This window comes from Aplidium turbinatum, chromosome 2 (assembly GCF_918807975.1).
Source record: "Aplidium turbinatum chromosome 2, kaAplTurb1.1, whole genome shotgun sequence".
NCBI classification, from domain to species: Eukaryota; Metazoa; Chordata; class Ascidiacea; order Aplousobranchia; family Polyclinidae; genus Aplidium; species Aplidium turbinatum.
In genome coordinates this window covers 23,115,479-23,133,347 of record NC_137473.1, presented here as the reverse complement: position 1 = coordinate 23,133,347, position 17,869 = coordinate 23,115,479, and the positions used below count along the sequence as shown (strand labels likewise).

The 17,869-nt window shown below is 39.3% G+C and overlaps 1 protein-coding gene across 1 annotated transcript in view; it reads right to left on the bottom strand.

Moving 5' to 3' along the window:
- Positions 1 to 17,869, bottom strand: part of LOC145786124 (uncharacterized) — a 48,023-nt gene that overhangs the window by 3,306 nt on the left and 26,848 nt on the right. The window contains exons 3-4 of the mRNA XM_082597779.1: positions 8,642 to 8,780; positions 296 to 392 (exon numbers count right to left, since the gene is read on the bottom strand). Of these exons, the coding sequence (XP_082453905.1) occupies positions 296 to 392; positions 8,642 to 8,780 (236 nt within the window). The remainder of the gene's footprint in view (positions 1 to 295; positions 393 to 8,641; positions 8,781 to 17,869) is intronic.

Genomic DNA, 17,869 nt, shown 5'->3' with positions numbered 1-17,869 from the left:
CATAATCTGAGCTATAAATTTCATTCTGAATGTGGCGAAGTACTTTTACCATACCAACAAAACAACCATTTTGATTACTATAAAAAAATCTAGGTACACTGGAAGAGAAGCGTTAAAAATTAAGGCATCAAAGTATATTTTTTGCCTGAGTTCACAACTTTGGTTGTAACCCTCAAACCCCTGGCTACTGGCTATACTATTGAAAACACTAACAAGTCACATGTATACCAGCCATACATCAGTGAAAATACCAATCATAGCCAATACAAAAAACAGTAAGAAACTTTAAACCTACTAGCTGCGACGTGCAGGGGAGTGGCACCACTATTCGAGCAGGCATTGACATCACTTCCGTTTAAGAGAAGTAAGCTTGCGATCCTGGTCTCATTCCACTGTAAGTAAATGAAAATGGTGAGAAAAAATGAAAAGTGGGAAAAGCTAACTGGTATAGGCGATCTGGTACTGAAGAAGTACTTCAGACGTGAGAAAGAAGCGGTCTGCGACAATTCCATGCAGCCGATTCGGAGATGATTTTGCCGAGCTGTCTTAAAAATTTCATAACGACTTCTGTTTAAGAAAACTTGAAACTGTTTATGTTGTAACAGTGAGGTAAATGTGAATTCGCTGTTATCTTGTGGGTATAGTCAAGGTAATGTCAAGGCCCTTGGCCCTGACTTGTACTCCGCCTCCGAACATCTGCTCCGAACTTTTACTCCATGCTGGGATCGCTATGAAGCCTCTTGGCTGTGAAAATTCCTGTCTTTTTGCTTATGCCAACTCCAAATCCCCAAAATCTGAATACGAGCCAAAGTAGTCGTGATCCCTAAGCCTCACAATTCACAAGAAGATCCAAAGAGCTATCGACTTATATCTTTTTTCTGCATCCTCTTGAAAATCTTTGAATGTCTCATGTACACTCGAGTCTAACCAACTGTAGATCCACTCTTGCACCGGGAGAAAGCCAGGTTTCGACGTAGACGATCTACTGTAGACAAAGTCACTCACATGACTCAAGGTATCGAAGACTGCTTCAAGGCAAAGAAGGTCGATGCTGTGTTTCTTGACCTCACCGCCTACGACACTGTATAGCACCAAGGCCTCACCTGCAAACTGCCCAGCCTGCTCTTGGACAGGCACATGGTCCACATGATCATGGAGCTCACTTACAACAGATGCTTTACCCTCACCATAGGAAGTGATAAACCAACCAGCCAGGTTATGACTCTTCAAAAAATGGCGCCGAACAAACATTGGACATCTGTTTTAAAAAGTAGTAACAGAGTGATCTCAAAAATTTTAACTCCAATACCGGTTGATTGCTGATGTTTTTAACATAATATTGCATTACTGATGAAAAATATTTGATATTGATCAAAAATATAAACCGCCTCCGAATCTAAACTGCACAAACAGTGAGAAATAAAAAGTTTATAAGGCACGGCGTAGAGTTTTAGAAATTACCGGAGGTGCAGTAATGCAGTTGCATCAGAATATCACACGCATAAACATCAAATAACAACAAGTGACAACCAAGGAAAGAACTGAACAGCGAAACAAACTAACATAACAGTACAACAATTTAACCACAAAACGATTTTTTTGAACTGATGTTTTCGCAATAAATTCTGCGATTTGTCGAGGCGATCGACTTTTTGTTTGTGCACGACGTACGTTAAGCGCACACACGTGGTTTAGGTCATTGTTGACCTCGAATACGTTTTGATCCGTCTGGGTGTGCTAAACGAACGTTCGGCCTTGCAAGACGTGCACGGTAGAGTCAAGTACAATCATATGTGGATTGCCACATTTGGAAACATGATTGGTAAGGCGTCATCTTCACGAAGTTTAATGACATTGTTGCGTTTTTCTGATGACAACACTGTACGGTTATTAATGGTCCCTAAACCTCAGGCGTTGTTGTAAATGTTGTAGCTACGCTACGCAGGAAACGAACTACATAACATTAGTGTGAATTTGAAACAGATATATTTTGAACAATAAAATTAAAATAAAAAAGCATTAAAACACCGATAAGACAAAACACCGATCCTTGCGACAAGTCAGCCGTGACAGGATGTCGTGTACCTGGTGACGTGTTATTGCTTTAAGTTGCATTGTAATTTACGTTGTTACTGATTGCTTTGCTACTACGTTGCCTTAAGTTCCTTTGTCGCTTTTACTGGTGTTTATTTTCAGTCTGATTTCAGTTTGCAATTTCTGTCCTCAGAACAACCTAGCTGCATTTTAGCGTAATAAACTTCTTAATAGAGGAATTGTAGATGGTTTTACTACATTTTATTACGCTAATAAAGTATGGATCTAAAAGACTTGCACCCTAGACTCTTAGCTGCGAACCCGCAAAGTAAAGACGCTAAACGACAATGGGTGCATTGGTACAAGTCTTTTACAATTTATGTAAAGAAGCTCGGAGAAGTTTCAGCTGAAGACAAGTTGAATTTGCTTATAAATCACATAGACGCTTCAATATATGAACTGGTGTGTGAGACAACAAATTATTGTTGTCTCACACACCAGTTCATACATTGCGGAAATAGGCGACATAGTAGAAGATATTGCCCTACTCGTGAAGTTATTTGTTTCAAATGTTCTAAAAAGGTAATTTCTCAAAAGTTTGTCGTCTTTCCAGGGTAAATCGAAAACCTATTTATTCATCTGCTTCTACTCCACGAGATGTCATTATGAATATGACAACCGAATCTTTCGACACCCACGCAAAGGTCAACGTCCCTGTTCCAGTTAACGGAGTTCAAGCCAATGCTCTCATTGACACTGGCTTTGTCAACATGAGCGACCGTTTAAGAAAGCGTCTAAAACTAAATCTTGAAGAAAGTGAATGCCGCATTGGTTTAGCCGTGAAAGAATGTTCATCGCAAAGTTTAGGAATCTGTAACGTAAAAGTTGCGCTTTTTGGACAAGAGTATGATAATGTAGGAGTCATTGTTTTGAAAAATTTGCTCACCGACCTAATTATTGGACAAACTTTTATGAAACAGCACAAAAGTGTGAATATTCAATTTGGAGGCCCTATGCCAACGTTACAGATCGGAGCATTAGAAGCTATTAAAACGTCTACTTCAATACAGCTTTTCAAACACTTAAGGAAGGAGTGCCACCCGATTGCTACAAAGCCTAGAAAGTATTCTCAAGCTGATAGAAGTTTTATCTCTTCAGAGGTGCAGCGACTTTATAAGGAAGGTTTAATTGAGCCGAGTCGTTCGCCATGGCGAGCACAACCTCTTGTGGTCACTCAAGAAAATCACAAAAAGCGTATGGTCATCAATTTTAGCCAAACCATAAACAAATTCACTTGTTTGGACGCGTATCCTTTACCTCTTATGTCAGACGTAGTGAACAATGTTGCTAGGAACAGCATCTATACGCGTATCCTTTACCTCTTATGTCAGACGTAGTGAACAATGTTGCTAGGAACAGCATCTATACAACGCTAGATTTAAAAAGTGCGTACCACCAGGTAGAAGTTCCTCTGCAAGATCGAAATTACACTGCTTTCGAAGCCAATGGAAGCTTGTGGCAATGCAAGAGAACGCCGTTTGGTCTAACGAATGCAGTACCTGGTTTTCAACGGATAATGAACAACATTATCAAAGACTACGAGTGCAAAGGTACGTACGCTTAACTTGACAATATTACCATTTGCGGGAAAACCCAAGAAGAGCACGATCAAAATTTATCAAAATTTCTTGCAGTAGCTCGAGAATGCAATCTAACTTTCAATGAAGCAAAAAGTACTTATTCGGCAGATACAATCGACTTGCTTGGATATAGAATCTCTAAAGGTACTTTAAGTCCTAACCCCGAAAGAGTGGAATCTCTACTAAAAATCCCGCCTCCAGAAAGTAGCAAACAACAGCAGAGGATTGTCGGTTTATTTGTGTATTATGCGCAATGGATTTCGCGTTATTCTGATAAGATTCAGCCTCTAATTCGAAACACTACCTTTCCTCTGAATGATGCAGGCCTAAACTCTTTCGCGACGTTGAAAGCTCAATTGGCCCAGGTTACGCTTGGGGTGATAGATGAAGAAATATCATTTACAGTAGAAACTGACGCATTTGACATTGCCATTTCAGCCACTTTAAATCAGAACGGGCGACCCGTTGCTTTCTTTTCCAGGACACTCAACAAAAGTGAAAAAGTTCACTCAAGCATAGAGAAAGAAGTGACGGCTATTATCGAAGCCATTCGAAAATGGAGCCATTTTCTAGCGGGACGCCGATTTAAACTTGTCACATATCAAAAATCGGTGGCATTCATGTACAACAGCAACAACCATGGCAAGGTAAAAAACGCAAAAATTTTGAGATGGAGACTGGAACTATCACAGTACGATTGTGAAATCGTTTATCGAGGAGGGAAGTATAATACTGCTCCCGACACTTTATCTAGAGTGTATTGTGCAACTATGATGGACAATTCGTTGTATGAAATTCATGCGGCCTTATGCCACCCTGGAGTAACTCGCATGCATCATTATGTTAAAACAAAGAATTTGCCTTATTCTATTGATGACATCCGTAAAATGACATCCTCTTGTAAAATTAGTGCTGAGTTGAAACCTAAGTTCTACAAACCAATTGAAATTCTATTGATAAAAGCTACGCAACCTATGGAGCGCTTAAGCATCGATTTCAAAGGACCTTTACCTTCTGCTACGAATAACAAATACATTCTGACTGTAGTAGATGAGTACTCTCGATTTCCTTTCGCCTTTCCTTGTAGTAAAGTAGACACTGAAACTGTAATCTCGTGCAAGTCTAGTCTTTTTGCGATGTTTGGTAAATGTGGTTATGTGCATTCGGATAGAGCCTAGAGGTGCATCGTTTATGTCTAAGGATTTTGTGTCTTACATGTACAGTTTGCGTATTCCCACCAGCAGAACCTCTATATACAATCCACGGGCTAATGGCCAGTGCGAAAGATATAACGACGTAATTTGGACTTTTGTAAAACTTGCTTTGAAAACTCGAGATCTTCCTATTTCTAAATGGGAGTGTGTTCTACCTGATGTTTTACATTCTATGCGCTCTTTATTATGCACTGCAACAACAACATGTGATAAGGAGGGAGGAAGGAAGTTTTCTTAGAAAGGCACTAGATCTAAAGGTGGATGGGAAGAGGAAACGCGGTCGTCCAAGAAGAACGTGGAAACAACAAGTGAAGGATGAATTTAAAAAAGTCGGACTGAAGGAGGAAGATGCAAGGGACAGGGTGAAATGGAGAGAAGGGATTAGAACAATTGCTGCGAGGAAACAATCGGCCACCCCCACTAGTGGGGAACAAACCGACGATGGATTATGATGATGATGAACAAACGTGACGCCACACGAGCAATTTTTTAATTTTCAGCGTCGTTCAAGTCTAGGTCTTTCCTACTTGGGTTAAATGTCCTCAAAAGGTTTTATTGAGACGACACGTTCGTGCTAGCAAGTACGAACAGCTTGTCGAAGAAGTGGAAATGACTCATGCAACTCCGAACTACGCGCACGTTTGTTTCGCGAACGGACGCGAAACCACAGTGCCAATTTGTGACATCGCTCCAACTGCTCGTGATGGCCATCTTAGTTTGCCGGATCCCAGGAGTCCAAACGAAGGAATAAACAAACCACCTGTGGAATTACTCGAACAAATAACAACTAATAATGAGCCTGTCAATGAAGATACACCTGCCCCGTCATCGGAAATCCATATACCGACTGATTCCAGCGAGCGCCCCATGCCCCGGCGCTCGTCACGCTCAAGGCGACCGCCAAACAGATTTGTAAATTAATTAAATGTAATTAATGTATTAACGTCATTGATTTTGTGTTGATCCCTATTGATAGTCTATGGAAGGGGTGAATGACGTGTTATTGCTTTAAGTTGCATTGTAATTTACGTTGTTACTGATTGCTTTGTTGCTGATTGCTTTGCTACTACGTTGCCTTAAGTTCCTTTGTCGCTTTTACTGGTGTTTATTTTCAGTCTGATTTCAGTTTGCAGTTTCTGTCCTCAGAACAACCTAGCTGCATTTTAGCGTAATAAACTTCTTAATAGAGGAATTGTAGATGGTTTTACTACACCCGGGTCCCGCAGTTGACAACCTGCACAGTGCACATTGCCACGATTGCACTAGTTCATGATCCAGCAGTATACTGTGCATCTGTTTGGAGTCGCAGTGCCGAGGTGTACAGAGTCAGCCTTTCAAAACTCTTCCTCCACTCAAATCCACTCCTGCTACAAATATTTTGGAAATATTGACTCCAATAGGACCCCAAACGCAAAATATAAACCACAATTCCAATTTTTTATACTGTAACATTTGTACCCTAGCCTATCTTCTGTCGTGAAAAGAAAACCATACTTTTAAATGAAAAACTTACTGCTTGGAAAATAAAACCATACAAGAACACAAAAATAACAACTGCACCAACTACAGCTAAAGTATTTGTACGCCAAAAGTATTAACTTGCAAAAATCACACTCCACCTCCTGGTTTTGCTAAGAATTTCAGACTCCAGCTCCACTCCGACCAAAATCTGAGCTCCGGCTCCTAAATACTCCAAAACTCCGGCTTTTGTACACCTCTGTGACGCGGGGCCGACTGCCATAAATGAGGCCTTGCATATTGTGACTGTATGTTTGCGACACACACCATCGGACAATCTTCCTGACCTCGGAGGCCATTCAACCAGCTGAGCTTTATCGCAAAGAAGCCATCCTGTCTCTTTCTTGCCGCGCTATGAACCCCAACCACTCAAGTCTCTACCAATCTGTAAGCGAGCAACCCCGGCAACTGAAATCAAGACACACGTTTGTACAGGCCGCGCAACTCTTGATGAAAATTGTTGAAGACCAATCCATTCCATCAGTGTGGCTACATGGGCGGACCACCAATGGATCCTTGGAGTGGAAAAAGAATCCTCAAGACTCCAAAGTTTCATTTCCGACACTGGCCTCCACCCAACCAGAATGCTTTTGTTAAGGAAGACCTGGGTGCCGCTCAACCGCTTACTCACTGGCGTCAAACTATTCCACTCCAACATGCATAAATTGAGAATATCTGCGATCTGTGAGTGAGGCAAGGAGGAACAAACCGCAGACAACACCATTTGCAACATTTACCATGTGCTAAATGGTGTGCGTGGTCTGCATGAACTGGATAATGAATTAATTCAATGGCTGCCCAAACATCTAGACTGAGTCACCGCCACTGCACACAGGGTAGTAAAAGGCATAGTCCCTCGGCCCTTGCAGTGGCAAAGAAGTTTATACGAAGAAGAATAATACCTATAATTCTGCAAATTAATAGATGCCGCAATGATTTCCAAGCAGGGTTGAGAAAAACTCGGGTTTTTTTAAAAAAGCCCAACCCGCCCGTTTTTTTTTTAAAAACCTGGGTTTTTTTTAAAAAAGATGCAAAAAAGGGTAGATTCATGCTTATTTCACCTCAAAACTACTTTTTACGAATAAAGTGCCTTTCACTCACAGTACATGCTTGCATAACTCAATAAAATAATGCACTAGGGCTGTTGTTGCTTGAGTGTTGCATCATCCATTAATTTCAAGATCAAGTTGGATGTTGCATAATCCACTGACTTCTATACCAAGTTGATGCTACCGTGGTAGAAATCACATTATTGCATCATTTGCTTTAGATTTGAAGGCAAGGAGCATTTATGCCATCATGTTTAAATGTTTTTTTATCATTTATATATATATATATATTATATATAGTAATGGATGAGCAATTGAGCGATTGCGTGGCCAATGGCCATTTAGGCAAATGCTCTGAAACAGCCATGCGTTAGAATCCAGAATCTGTAATTGGTAAATAGCCTCCAAAATTGCATTTCACATCATATATATAGACTACAGTAGAGTAGTACTTTCACCAGCTTAACTATAAAGCCTTCTTGCATAAATGAGTTTTAATGTAGTATACACAAAATGGCATTACTTGATTTTTGTGTACTGTATGTACAATATCCACTGCGTTTTCAGTTTATTCTTGGAAATTTACTTCACAATCACATCCTTAATTCCTAATTTAAAGTTTGTTTTAAGTGCCTTGTAGTGTTTTTGTTCATTTTTTTAATTTTCTAATAAAAACTGGACAAATATGATGCTCTGGGTTTTTTTATGGGTTTTTTTGTTTTTTTTTAAGTGGGTTTTTTTAAAAAACCCCACCCGGGTTTTTTTGGGTCGGGTAAAATACCGACAACCCTGTTTCCAAGACATTCTGTCTCCGCAGACAATCATATTGTAATCATGAAACGTTGTTTGCAGCAATATAATGGAGCTAGGTTTCAAGTTGGTTGATCACTCCCTTGAATAGGCTAATCTCTATTATAATTTTTTAATTAATAACCCAATGCCGACACAGGACTTTACAGAACTTCAATTTCCATACAGAAAAAGGCCTTTTGCAAATCAGGATGTCTCCGAATCAGCAGCACCGAATTAGGCCATTCTGAAAAGACTTGAGCACAAATTTTTTAGAAAGTATCAAAATGGTCATATTTAGAAACTTATTCTGAAGCAAAACACCAGAAATTTATAAAGCTATTACTATTAATTTGAACAGTGAGCTATGAATATGCACAATTGCATATTAATTTACCTTACATGCACAATGCAGTGGCGTCCAACCATCAATAGTCTGAGCGCCAATACCTGCATTATGTGACAGAAGCAATCTGACAACTTCTTCCTGCCCTTCTGAAGCTGCCCTGTGCAGTGCAGTATAACCTTGGTCGTCACTAAACAAATGCACAATATGATTAGATTGATCAGTCAATATAACTGATATGTTAATGAAATTATGAGACCTAAAAGTTACCTTAGCGATCGTGATTATACTTCTGATCTGAATAGCTGCGTATTAGGGTGTTGCAGGCGCCCCATGAAATTTAAATCTTGGTTTCACCATGCTTACCTTTTTTGTGGTACTGTGTTTAGATCAGTAGACCACAAATATGAAGTTTCATAAATTTTCATCGACGTTTACCTCCATCGACGAGGCCATTTTGAGGCCCACGTTTTGAAATTTTTCATGTATTTTGCCACTAGAGGGCAGTGTATAAGTTTTGCAATATTGGGGTACATTTAAAGGATGCCCTATGATGTTCTGAATTGTTTAAAAAAAAAATTGGAGAAATGGGATAAGTATATCCTAAAATATTCAAGTTTTGTCACTCATTTTTTGCACAATACTGCCCCTAGTGGTGAAAAGAAAAATTAAAATATCTTGAAAACTACTCATCATGTTATGGAACTTGCATGCACCCCCCATTTTCATGGGTAAGGAATTTGATTTTAGCAATATTTTTGCAAAATATTACCACTAAAGGGTCGTAGTTCTAATTTTGAACTATTTTCCTGTGAAAAGGCGATATTGTTGCATTTCTTGAGCTGTGCTTCTGCAGAATACAAGTTCATGGCTTATGCACAACAAAATTTATTCAATTGTAAAGAAACTGCATGCATACCTGTACTATATCAATAAATCCAAACAGGCAATGTGAGTCTTAGTTAACACAATTTCCGCAAAGGCAGTTTTGTGTTGATAAACGACGTTTTCTAAGACTTGGTATCTTTCCTCAATCCTCCTCCACCGCTTGAATATAGTTTTGCGGATTTTTTTCTTGTTTTGCTACATGAAGAAAGTCGGATACCACTTTTACCCCTCTCTCTGCTGAATCATTACAGACTCTGAGTGCACTTATGATACCATTAGCAGAAGCATTGCCATCATCTATTTCCCACTCTTTCGGGTGTTTGACATGAAAAGTTGTTGAAATGTGCAAAAGTTCAAAAAACATTTTGCTGCTGGCATTTGCATAGGAGCACAATGACAATGAGTTATCATTAACAATGTCTGGCAGCTCTGGCTTACCGTATCCATTACCAAACCTGTTTGTAACCTGGCCATGGAAACTTGCATTTAAATGCAGCAGAGTTCTAGCCAAAGCTTCCTTTTCATCCATAGTGACTTGTTCGAATGTTCGTCCCATAGAGCTAATGGGATCAGCTCCCCAGTTACATACCATGTGTGCCTACCTAAAGCTTTTAAAGCAGCAATACTGATAGTTTTGTTTACTGCATCATAGCTTTTGATATTACTTACCAGTTGCAAATCTTCTCGGGGTGCTGATGCAGCAATTGGACAGTTGAACCACCATCCATTAAATTAATACAAAAGCACAAAGGTCAACAAATCACTCTAATTTTTGTATTTGTGACTTGAAAATGATTCCTTGCGGTAGAAAGTCTTACAGCATAACTATCTTATAGCAATAGAGCTGCTTTCCCATCCACCTTGCTCGATGGACTGTACCACATTTCATGAAGTTGTACTGTCCACTGTTGATTCCAATCTACACCGTCATCAGGTCTAAAAGTTCTTTGTAATCACCCCTCTGATAATTTTGCATATCTCTCTCAAACTTTATGTGCTTACACTTTTCCGCTTTGAGTTGTTACAAATTCTCCCAACTCTTGAGGATTTTTGGTGTGCAGTACAGCTGCAGCATGTGGGGTTGCATTGAATCCTTTGTTCCGGAATCTTTCGAATAGTTCAATGCCTGGAGATCTTGACGTTTCGACTTACAGGGCTTCCCACACATGAGAAAGTATAACTTCTCCAATATGTTTTCTGCATGCTAGGCAGAGAAGTGGTTTGTCTAGCTTTATTTGAAAAAAAATGCATGCAGCAGAGAGATGGCTTGAAAAAAGTTTTTGGGTGTTGTTGTTTTAAATTTTTCGTTTTTTTAAGGCCATTTCTCTGTTGCATGCATTTCTCTCTGCTGTCCATCGAGCAAGGTGGATGGGAAAGCAGCTCTATTGCTATGAGGTAGTAATGCTGCAAGACTTTACACCGCAAGGAATCATTTCCAAGTCACAAATACAAAACATAGAGTGATTTGTTGACCTTTGCAGTTTTGTATTTAATGGATGGTGGTTCAACTGTCCAATTGCTGCATCAGCACCCCGAGAAGATTTGCAACTGGTAAGTGACATCAAAAGCTATGCTGCAGTAGACAAAATTATCAGTCTTGCTGCTTTAAAAGCTTTAGGTAGGCACACATGGTATGTAACTGGGGAGCTGATCCCCTTAGTTCTATGGGACAAACAAGTCACTATTGATGAAAAGGAAGCTTTGGCTGGAACTCTGCTGCGTTTAAATGCAAGTTTCCATGACCAGGTTACAAACAGGTTTGGTAATGGATACGGTAAGCCAGAGCTGCCAGACATTGTTAATGCAGGCCTCGAAATTTGTACTTTTTTCCGGCGGTCAAGCATGTCCTACCGGACTGGCCCTTTCAGCGGACATTTAATATCTCAATCGGACATATTTTTTGCATGTACATTTTGCACAAAATCACACTACAGTATTGTGTAGTCGTGTTTGTAGAAGAAGATTTTCTACAACAGAATAACTCTGCAATGATTGATGGCTTAATTAACCGACCCTGGAGCAGATTGCTTGCAAATAAATCAGTGCGTTAATGACAGTCGTGTAATGACGCAATAAACACAATTGAAAACAACAATCCAAATTTCCTTATTACAAAAGCAACTACGATCACTTATTCCGTGGTTTTAGCGTTATAGAATTGTTGTGCCAAGCGATTACTGCCGGCGCGGGGTCGTAAATATCCACATTCGCAACCCAGCTGAGACTTGCTTCTCTGTGACGTTTCTTTTTAACAAACAATCAATGTAATGCAATAACCGAAAAGTTCAGACAACTTTATTTCAAGGCAACATTGCAAGGCGTTGAAATGATGTAAAAATGGCTACTATTGCCATCAGCTCGTTAACCACGCCACTCTAATGTGATCTTTTTTAAAGCAATTGCCTGTACTATTATTGTTTCAGCTCCGTATTTGTTCGCGTTAAACAAACAATTATAACAATTCAAACTGAAAATATATTTTTGCTGCATTCGCTCTATTTTTGTCAAGAATTTTGCGGCGGTCATTTATGACCGACGAATGAGTCGGCTTCGGCAGACATTCGATGTCATTTCAGAGGTCATGTCCGCCGGATATTTCGAGGCCTGTAATGATAACTCATTGTGCTCGTATGCAAATGCCAGCAGCAAAATGTTATTTGAACTTTTGCACACTTCAACAACTTTTCTTGTCAAACACCCAAAAAAGTGAGAAATAGATGATGGCTATGCTTCTGCTATTTGGTATCATAAGTGCACTCAGAGTCTGTAATGATTCAGCAGAGAGAGGGGTAAAAGTGGTATCCGACTTTCTTCATCTAGCAAAACAAGAAAAAAATCTGCAAAACTATATTCAAGTGGTGGAGGAGAATCGAAGAAAGATACCAAATCTTAGAAAACGTTATTTATCAACACAATGAAGATGCACAACTGCCTTTGCGGAAATTGTGTTAACTAAGACTCACATTGCCTGTTTGGATTTATTGATATAGTACATGCATGCATGCAGTTTCTTTACAATTGAATAAATTTTGTTGTGCATAAACCATGAAATTGTATTCTTCAGAAGCACAGCTCAAGAAATGCAACAATATCGCCTTTTCACAGGAAAATAGTTCAAAATTAGAACTACCGCCCTCTAGTGGTAATATTTTGCAAAAATATTGCTGAAATCAAACTCCTTCCTTACCCATGAAAATGGGGGGGTGGATGCAAGTTCCATAACAATATGATGAGTAGTTTTCAAGATATTTTAACTTTTCTTTTTACCACTAGGGGCAGTATTGTGCAAAAAATTAGTGACAAAACTTGAATATTTTAGGATATACTTATCCCATTTCTCCAATTTTTTTTTTAAACAATTCAGAACATCATAGAGCATCTTTTAAATGTACCCCCAATATTGCAAAACTTATACACTGCCCTCTAGTGGAAAAATACATGAAAAATTTCAAAACGTGGGCCTCAAAATGGCCTTGGAGGTAAACGTCGATGAAAATTTATGAAACTTCATATTTGTGGTCTACTGAGCTAAACACAGTACCACAAAAAAGGTAAGCTAAATCCAAGAGGGTCGGGGCGCCTGCAACACCCTACTGCGTATCTTACAATTACATATTTTATTACAATTATTCGTGTAATTACACTGACATTCATTGCTGAATATCACTGTCCTTGGGAATGAATTTCATCAAATATGCAACAGTGCTTTAATTGTCGTCTGAATAGTGCACAAGTATTTCAAGAGCTCGATTAAAATCAGTTTACCTTTGTGCAATTTGTTTTAAAATAAGCTGAATATTTGTAACGGCAATGGAAAGATGAAATAATATACATATTCGACAAATAGATAATCTTACCAATTTATTGATAACTATAATCTTGATTATAGTTTCAAAAATTTACTGTTTCACACTTTGTTAAGCAGGCCTACTTTTTAGAAAAGCTATGCTATGGATTTGCTTTCATCCAATGTTTCCACCATTATTTATTGCACAACAAACTTATTAGTTCATTCACATTTTTACAATACGTGTGATATTTCACTCAAAAGAAAATTTACAGTTATTTCAAAAATAGGCTACTACAGCTATTCTGATTGGAGTAAATAGTGAACACTGAACAGGTCTTCAAAACTCTATCTAAAAGGTTGTTACACGTACTTTTCCTTTTGCCTAATTTATGCAAAGTACCATTGCTGTGGTAATAATAAAGTTATCTGCAAAGGGCAAACTACAAAGAGTAGCAGTTTCACAAATTCAAACAAGTTTCAGTAGACCGCTGCTTTTGTCAGTCAATTGAATCCCCTTACCTTTGTGGAAAGAAAACAACTGAACTAACCATGGGCGCCTAACCTGTGGGGGCTAGGCCCCCACGCATATTTCTGCGTGGGAGCAATTTTTTATGCTGCATTGATACATAAAACAATAGATGAACTAGCGATCGGCAGCAGGAAAACATTTTTAAATGCAAACCGCAACAGCTATGAACGAGTAGCGATGCTACAATCCCACCCCAGACAACAAAATCTGTCATTTTTACATTGATTTAACGTCTGCAGACGTTGAATCAATGTGAAAATGACTGATTTTGCTGCTTGAGACATAGCAAAAATCTACTATTTTGCGTCGATTCAATGTCATCAGATGTTGAATGCACCCAAAAACAACATAATTTGCTACGTTGACGCAGCGTGCGTTTAGCTTAATGCGCTTGCAAACAGACTCGATGTCGCTTTCGAAAGTCGAAACCTCTGCAGAGAATTGTCGCGGCAGTGAATCACTCGCTGTGAAAATGAACTTGAAGTCTCGGCCTGAGGTAACCACTAACCAACGCAACAAGGGCTGGTACAAACCACATTGCGCACACACGGCAGCATAATCAACACAACAACGGACTCGTGCAAACTGCATGGCGCACGCACGACCGTTGCCATAGAAACCCGATCAAAGGTGGAGAATATGCGCGTCTTTTGTTTCATCTGCAACACGGGCGTGTTACAGCGAATTGAAACTTGAAAGAAAAGTCAGCGATAAGTTGCGATATTGTAGTGAAAAGGGAGTAATGTCAAGTCGAAAACTTAATCAAACGTCTCTCCGTAACTATTTTTCAAGGGCTGTTTAAGGTGTCAGCAACTTTTAAATTTATTCAAGTTGACGTGCTGTTGAATTGATGTAAACATGAATGGTTTTGCTTTCAACAGGTATATTTTCAAGCGTATGATCAAGTTAGTATTTTCATTCCATTTACAGTATACATTTTAGTAAACCTTTTCGTCTCTTGTTTCATGCTAATAAATCTAGTTCGTTGCTAAACTTTATGTTGTGCTTAGCTTAAAGAGTCGCAGTTCATCAACCGCTGGCCAACGCAGACGCATAGCATGTGTTTTGGTCGAGTTTTGTTTATTATAATTAACGGTAGGTCGAACGTAGCGATAACTCCGAGTGTGGCAATAAAAGCAATCTTAGTGTGACGACATAATTACGTCATCCATCTGCGTGTCATTTCCCTGAACTTACGTTGCTGCTTATGAAACACGCTTTCGCCCCCACGGCGAAAAAAATAGTTAGGCGCCTATGGAACTAACTATCGCCAAGGATATATAATACACTGTTGAAAAGGAGCGATCTTCCTGGCGTCAGTACTACCCGACTACTAACTATAGAACAGCGAGCATTGTGTTTCGCATTGTAGCAAGAATTGACAGCGATAGACAGACACCTGTCTTGAAACACGAATTAGTAGTGCAATACTGATGAGCCCGGCCTCATGGGCGAAACACGTGTCTATCGCTGTCAATTCTTGTTACACTCGACTGCCGAAAAGACATGTTTTTGGAAAAGTTTCGGTGGCTAGTGTGGAGGCTACACCGGTATGGTTAGTGAAACACAATGCTTACTGTTCTATAGTTTGTCGTATCCAGGCTTACACCTGGTGGTTGAAGATTTAAATTAAGTGGACGGGAAGGCAAGGAAGCCAATCTTCGTGTCCACCTTCAGGCATGCCTTAAAGTGTCCTGCCAAAGACACAGCCGCATGCTATTGAGCGGTGTCGAACCGGCGCCCTTTCGATTGCCGTTCCAGGGTTCTCACCACTCGGCTATGCAGCCGGCATAGCCGAGACTACCTGACTACTCTATAGTGAGTAGTCAGGTAGTACTGACGCCAGGAAGATCGCTCCTTCTCAACAGTGCATATCCATGGCGGTAGTTGTTTTTTTTTCACAAAGGTAAGAATTCAAACAAAAGCAGTGGTTGAGAATTATGGGGTATGAATTAGCGTGCGATACTGATGAGCATAGCCTCATGGGAAAAACAAGTGGGTATCGCTGTCAATTCTTGCTACACTCCACTGCCGAGTAACACTAGTTTTGATAAACATTATTACCTACAGCAAAAATAAGCAAGCTCACACATCATTTCAACACAGTTTAACTTCGTTTCATCATTAAAACCATATACTAAAAAATAAGGAAAAGGCCAGAGTTACCATATGATAACCATATCCTTAGAGGCTTAGTTACTCAAGCATGTGGTCATGTGCTCAAGTATATGTTTTTGCAAAACATAAGGTTAAACAAATGCACAATACACAATTACACAAGCACCAATAAAATGAAAAATGGCAAAAATACTCAATGATAAAACTGTCTTTTGAGAAATCAGTATAGATAATTTGTACAGCCACCATACCGTTTTATTTACAGTAAAAATGTAGTGCATATGATCAGTCATTTCCATAAACTAGGCCAGTAATTAAATACACTAAACAAACTTTTCATTGAGTGTAAAGCATACACTTGTGACTGAGGTAATAGTGTGGGCACATTTGTCATGAAAAAAGGTTTCGTGTATTTTTTTGTTAAAAGCAAAAACTTTCTTGATTTTGTCAGATGATACTATAAAGATGAAAACAAATTAGGGTGGCATTTTTTCTGTGCACTCTAATGGCCTGAAATCCCCTATCAAAATAGCCAAAATTAAATTTTAGCCCCATTCATTTACAGTAAAAAATATACAAAAGTACTTTATGACGTAAATACTTTGTAACAAAGTTACTTTGTGACGCACATACAGCAAGCTTATTGAATCATTTTAATCAGCTGTTTTTATAATTTGTGACGTCATATGTGAATGACAGTAGGCTACCAGAGAGAACCCAAGCTTGTATATGTAACGGTTTTTACAGGTTTACGCAGGCTGCTGGATAAAAATAACAAAGAAGTGATACTGGAGTAAAGGGCGAAACAGCCTGTTAAAGATTTTTAATAAATTGAAGAACTCCTAGTTGTTGCTTTTTTATGTAGAAATAGTTTCTGGCGACGAAGCAAGCGGTCTGCAAGTAGCCAGAGTGTCTAATGATCACATGTGATACACAAAAATATCTTTTGGGAGCAGCTTATCAGCAAGATATCAACAAAGACTCAGAAAGCATTACAAAACCATTCCAAAAACAATCGAGATGTTCGAAGCCAGGGACATTTTCCTAAAGATTAAACAATCGCAAAGCACTGAAAACAAGATTCAGCGCTTCATAGGAAACTACCGTACATGAAACAGTTCGAGACTATCCTCCAATTTGTTCGAGCCACCAGACGAGACATATCGCTCTGCACATGCTGATTGCTGAGTTTGGAATCACTCATAAAGTACTTCTTTGCCCATGATCATTTAAATTATGCACGCCTTTTACCACTTTACATTTCTACAATGCAGCAAAGCAAGCAGAAAAGGAGCACCCAGAGATCTGGGCAGAATTCATGAAAGGGAATTTCTGCGTAACCAAAGGTGTTGCTGGATTCACATCAATAGGTGCAGACCACGGGATTGAACAAGAAAATCGTGAACTCAAGGTTATTGGAGGCATAGTTGAAATTCACAGAATCAAAAGTCACTGGACAAATACTTTCTCATCGTACCCGAACTCTCAAATTTGCAGCATGACTTTGATAAAAAGTACTACTCTGGTAGCAAGGCAAAGAGAACGCAGCACCATGAGCTTACAGGAGGAAAACTCTCTCAAATAACGCAAAATGCTATCAAACTCAGCGTAGTATTTCACGAACATGGAAACCCATTTGAATCCTCTGACAAAGATGAAATTTACAATTTGCTCACCAAAGCAGTTATGAATGAAACTGCTACCAACGACATCCTTCGGCGTGATGAGATTGGGCAACAGATTTTCGAAAGTTTCGTCACTGAACGTCTTGTAGAAGGAAAACTTTCCGTGTGGGACAAAATGACCAGGAATAAACTGTCTACATTCAAAAGTGCCAATGCAATTGCAAAAATCAGCATGGGAAACAAGGTAATCAAAATTAAAGAAGAGCGAGGATTGTTGCAGCGGTTCATTGTAATATCAAGAAGTCGACCGGAGCTGGACCTCAAGGAAT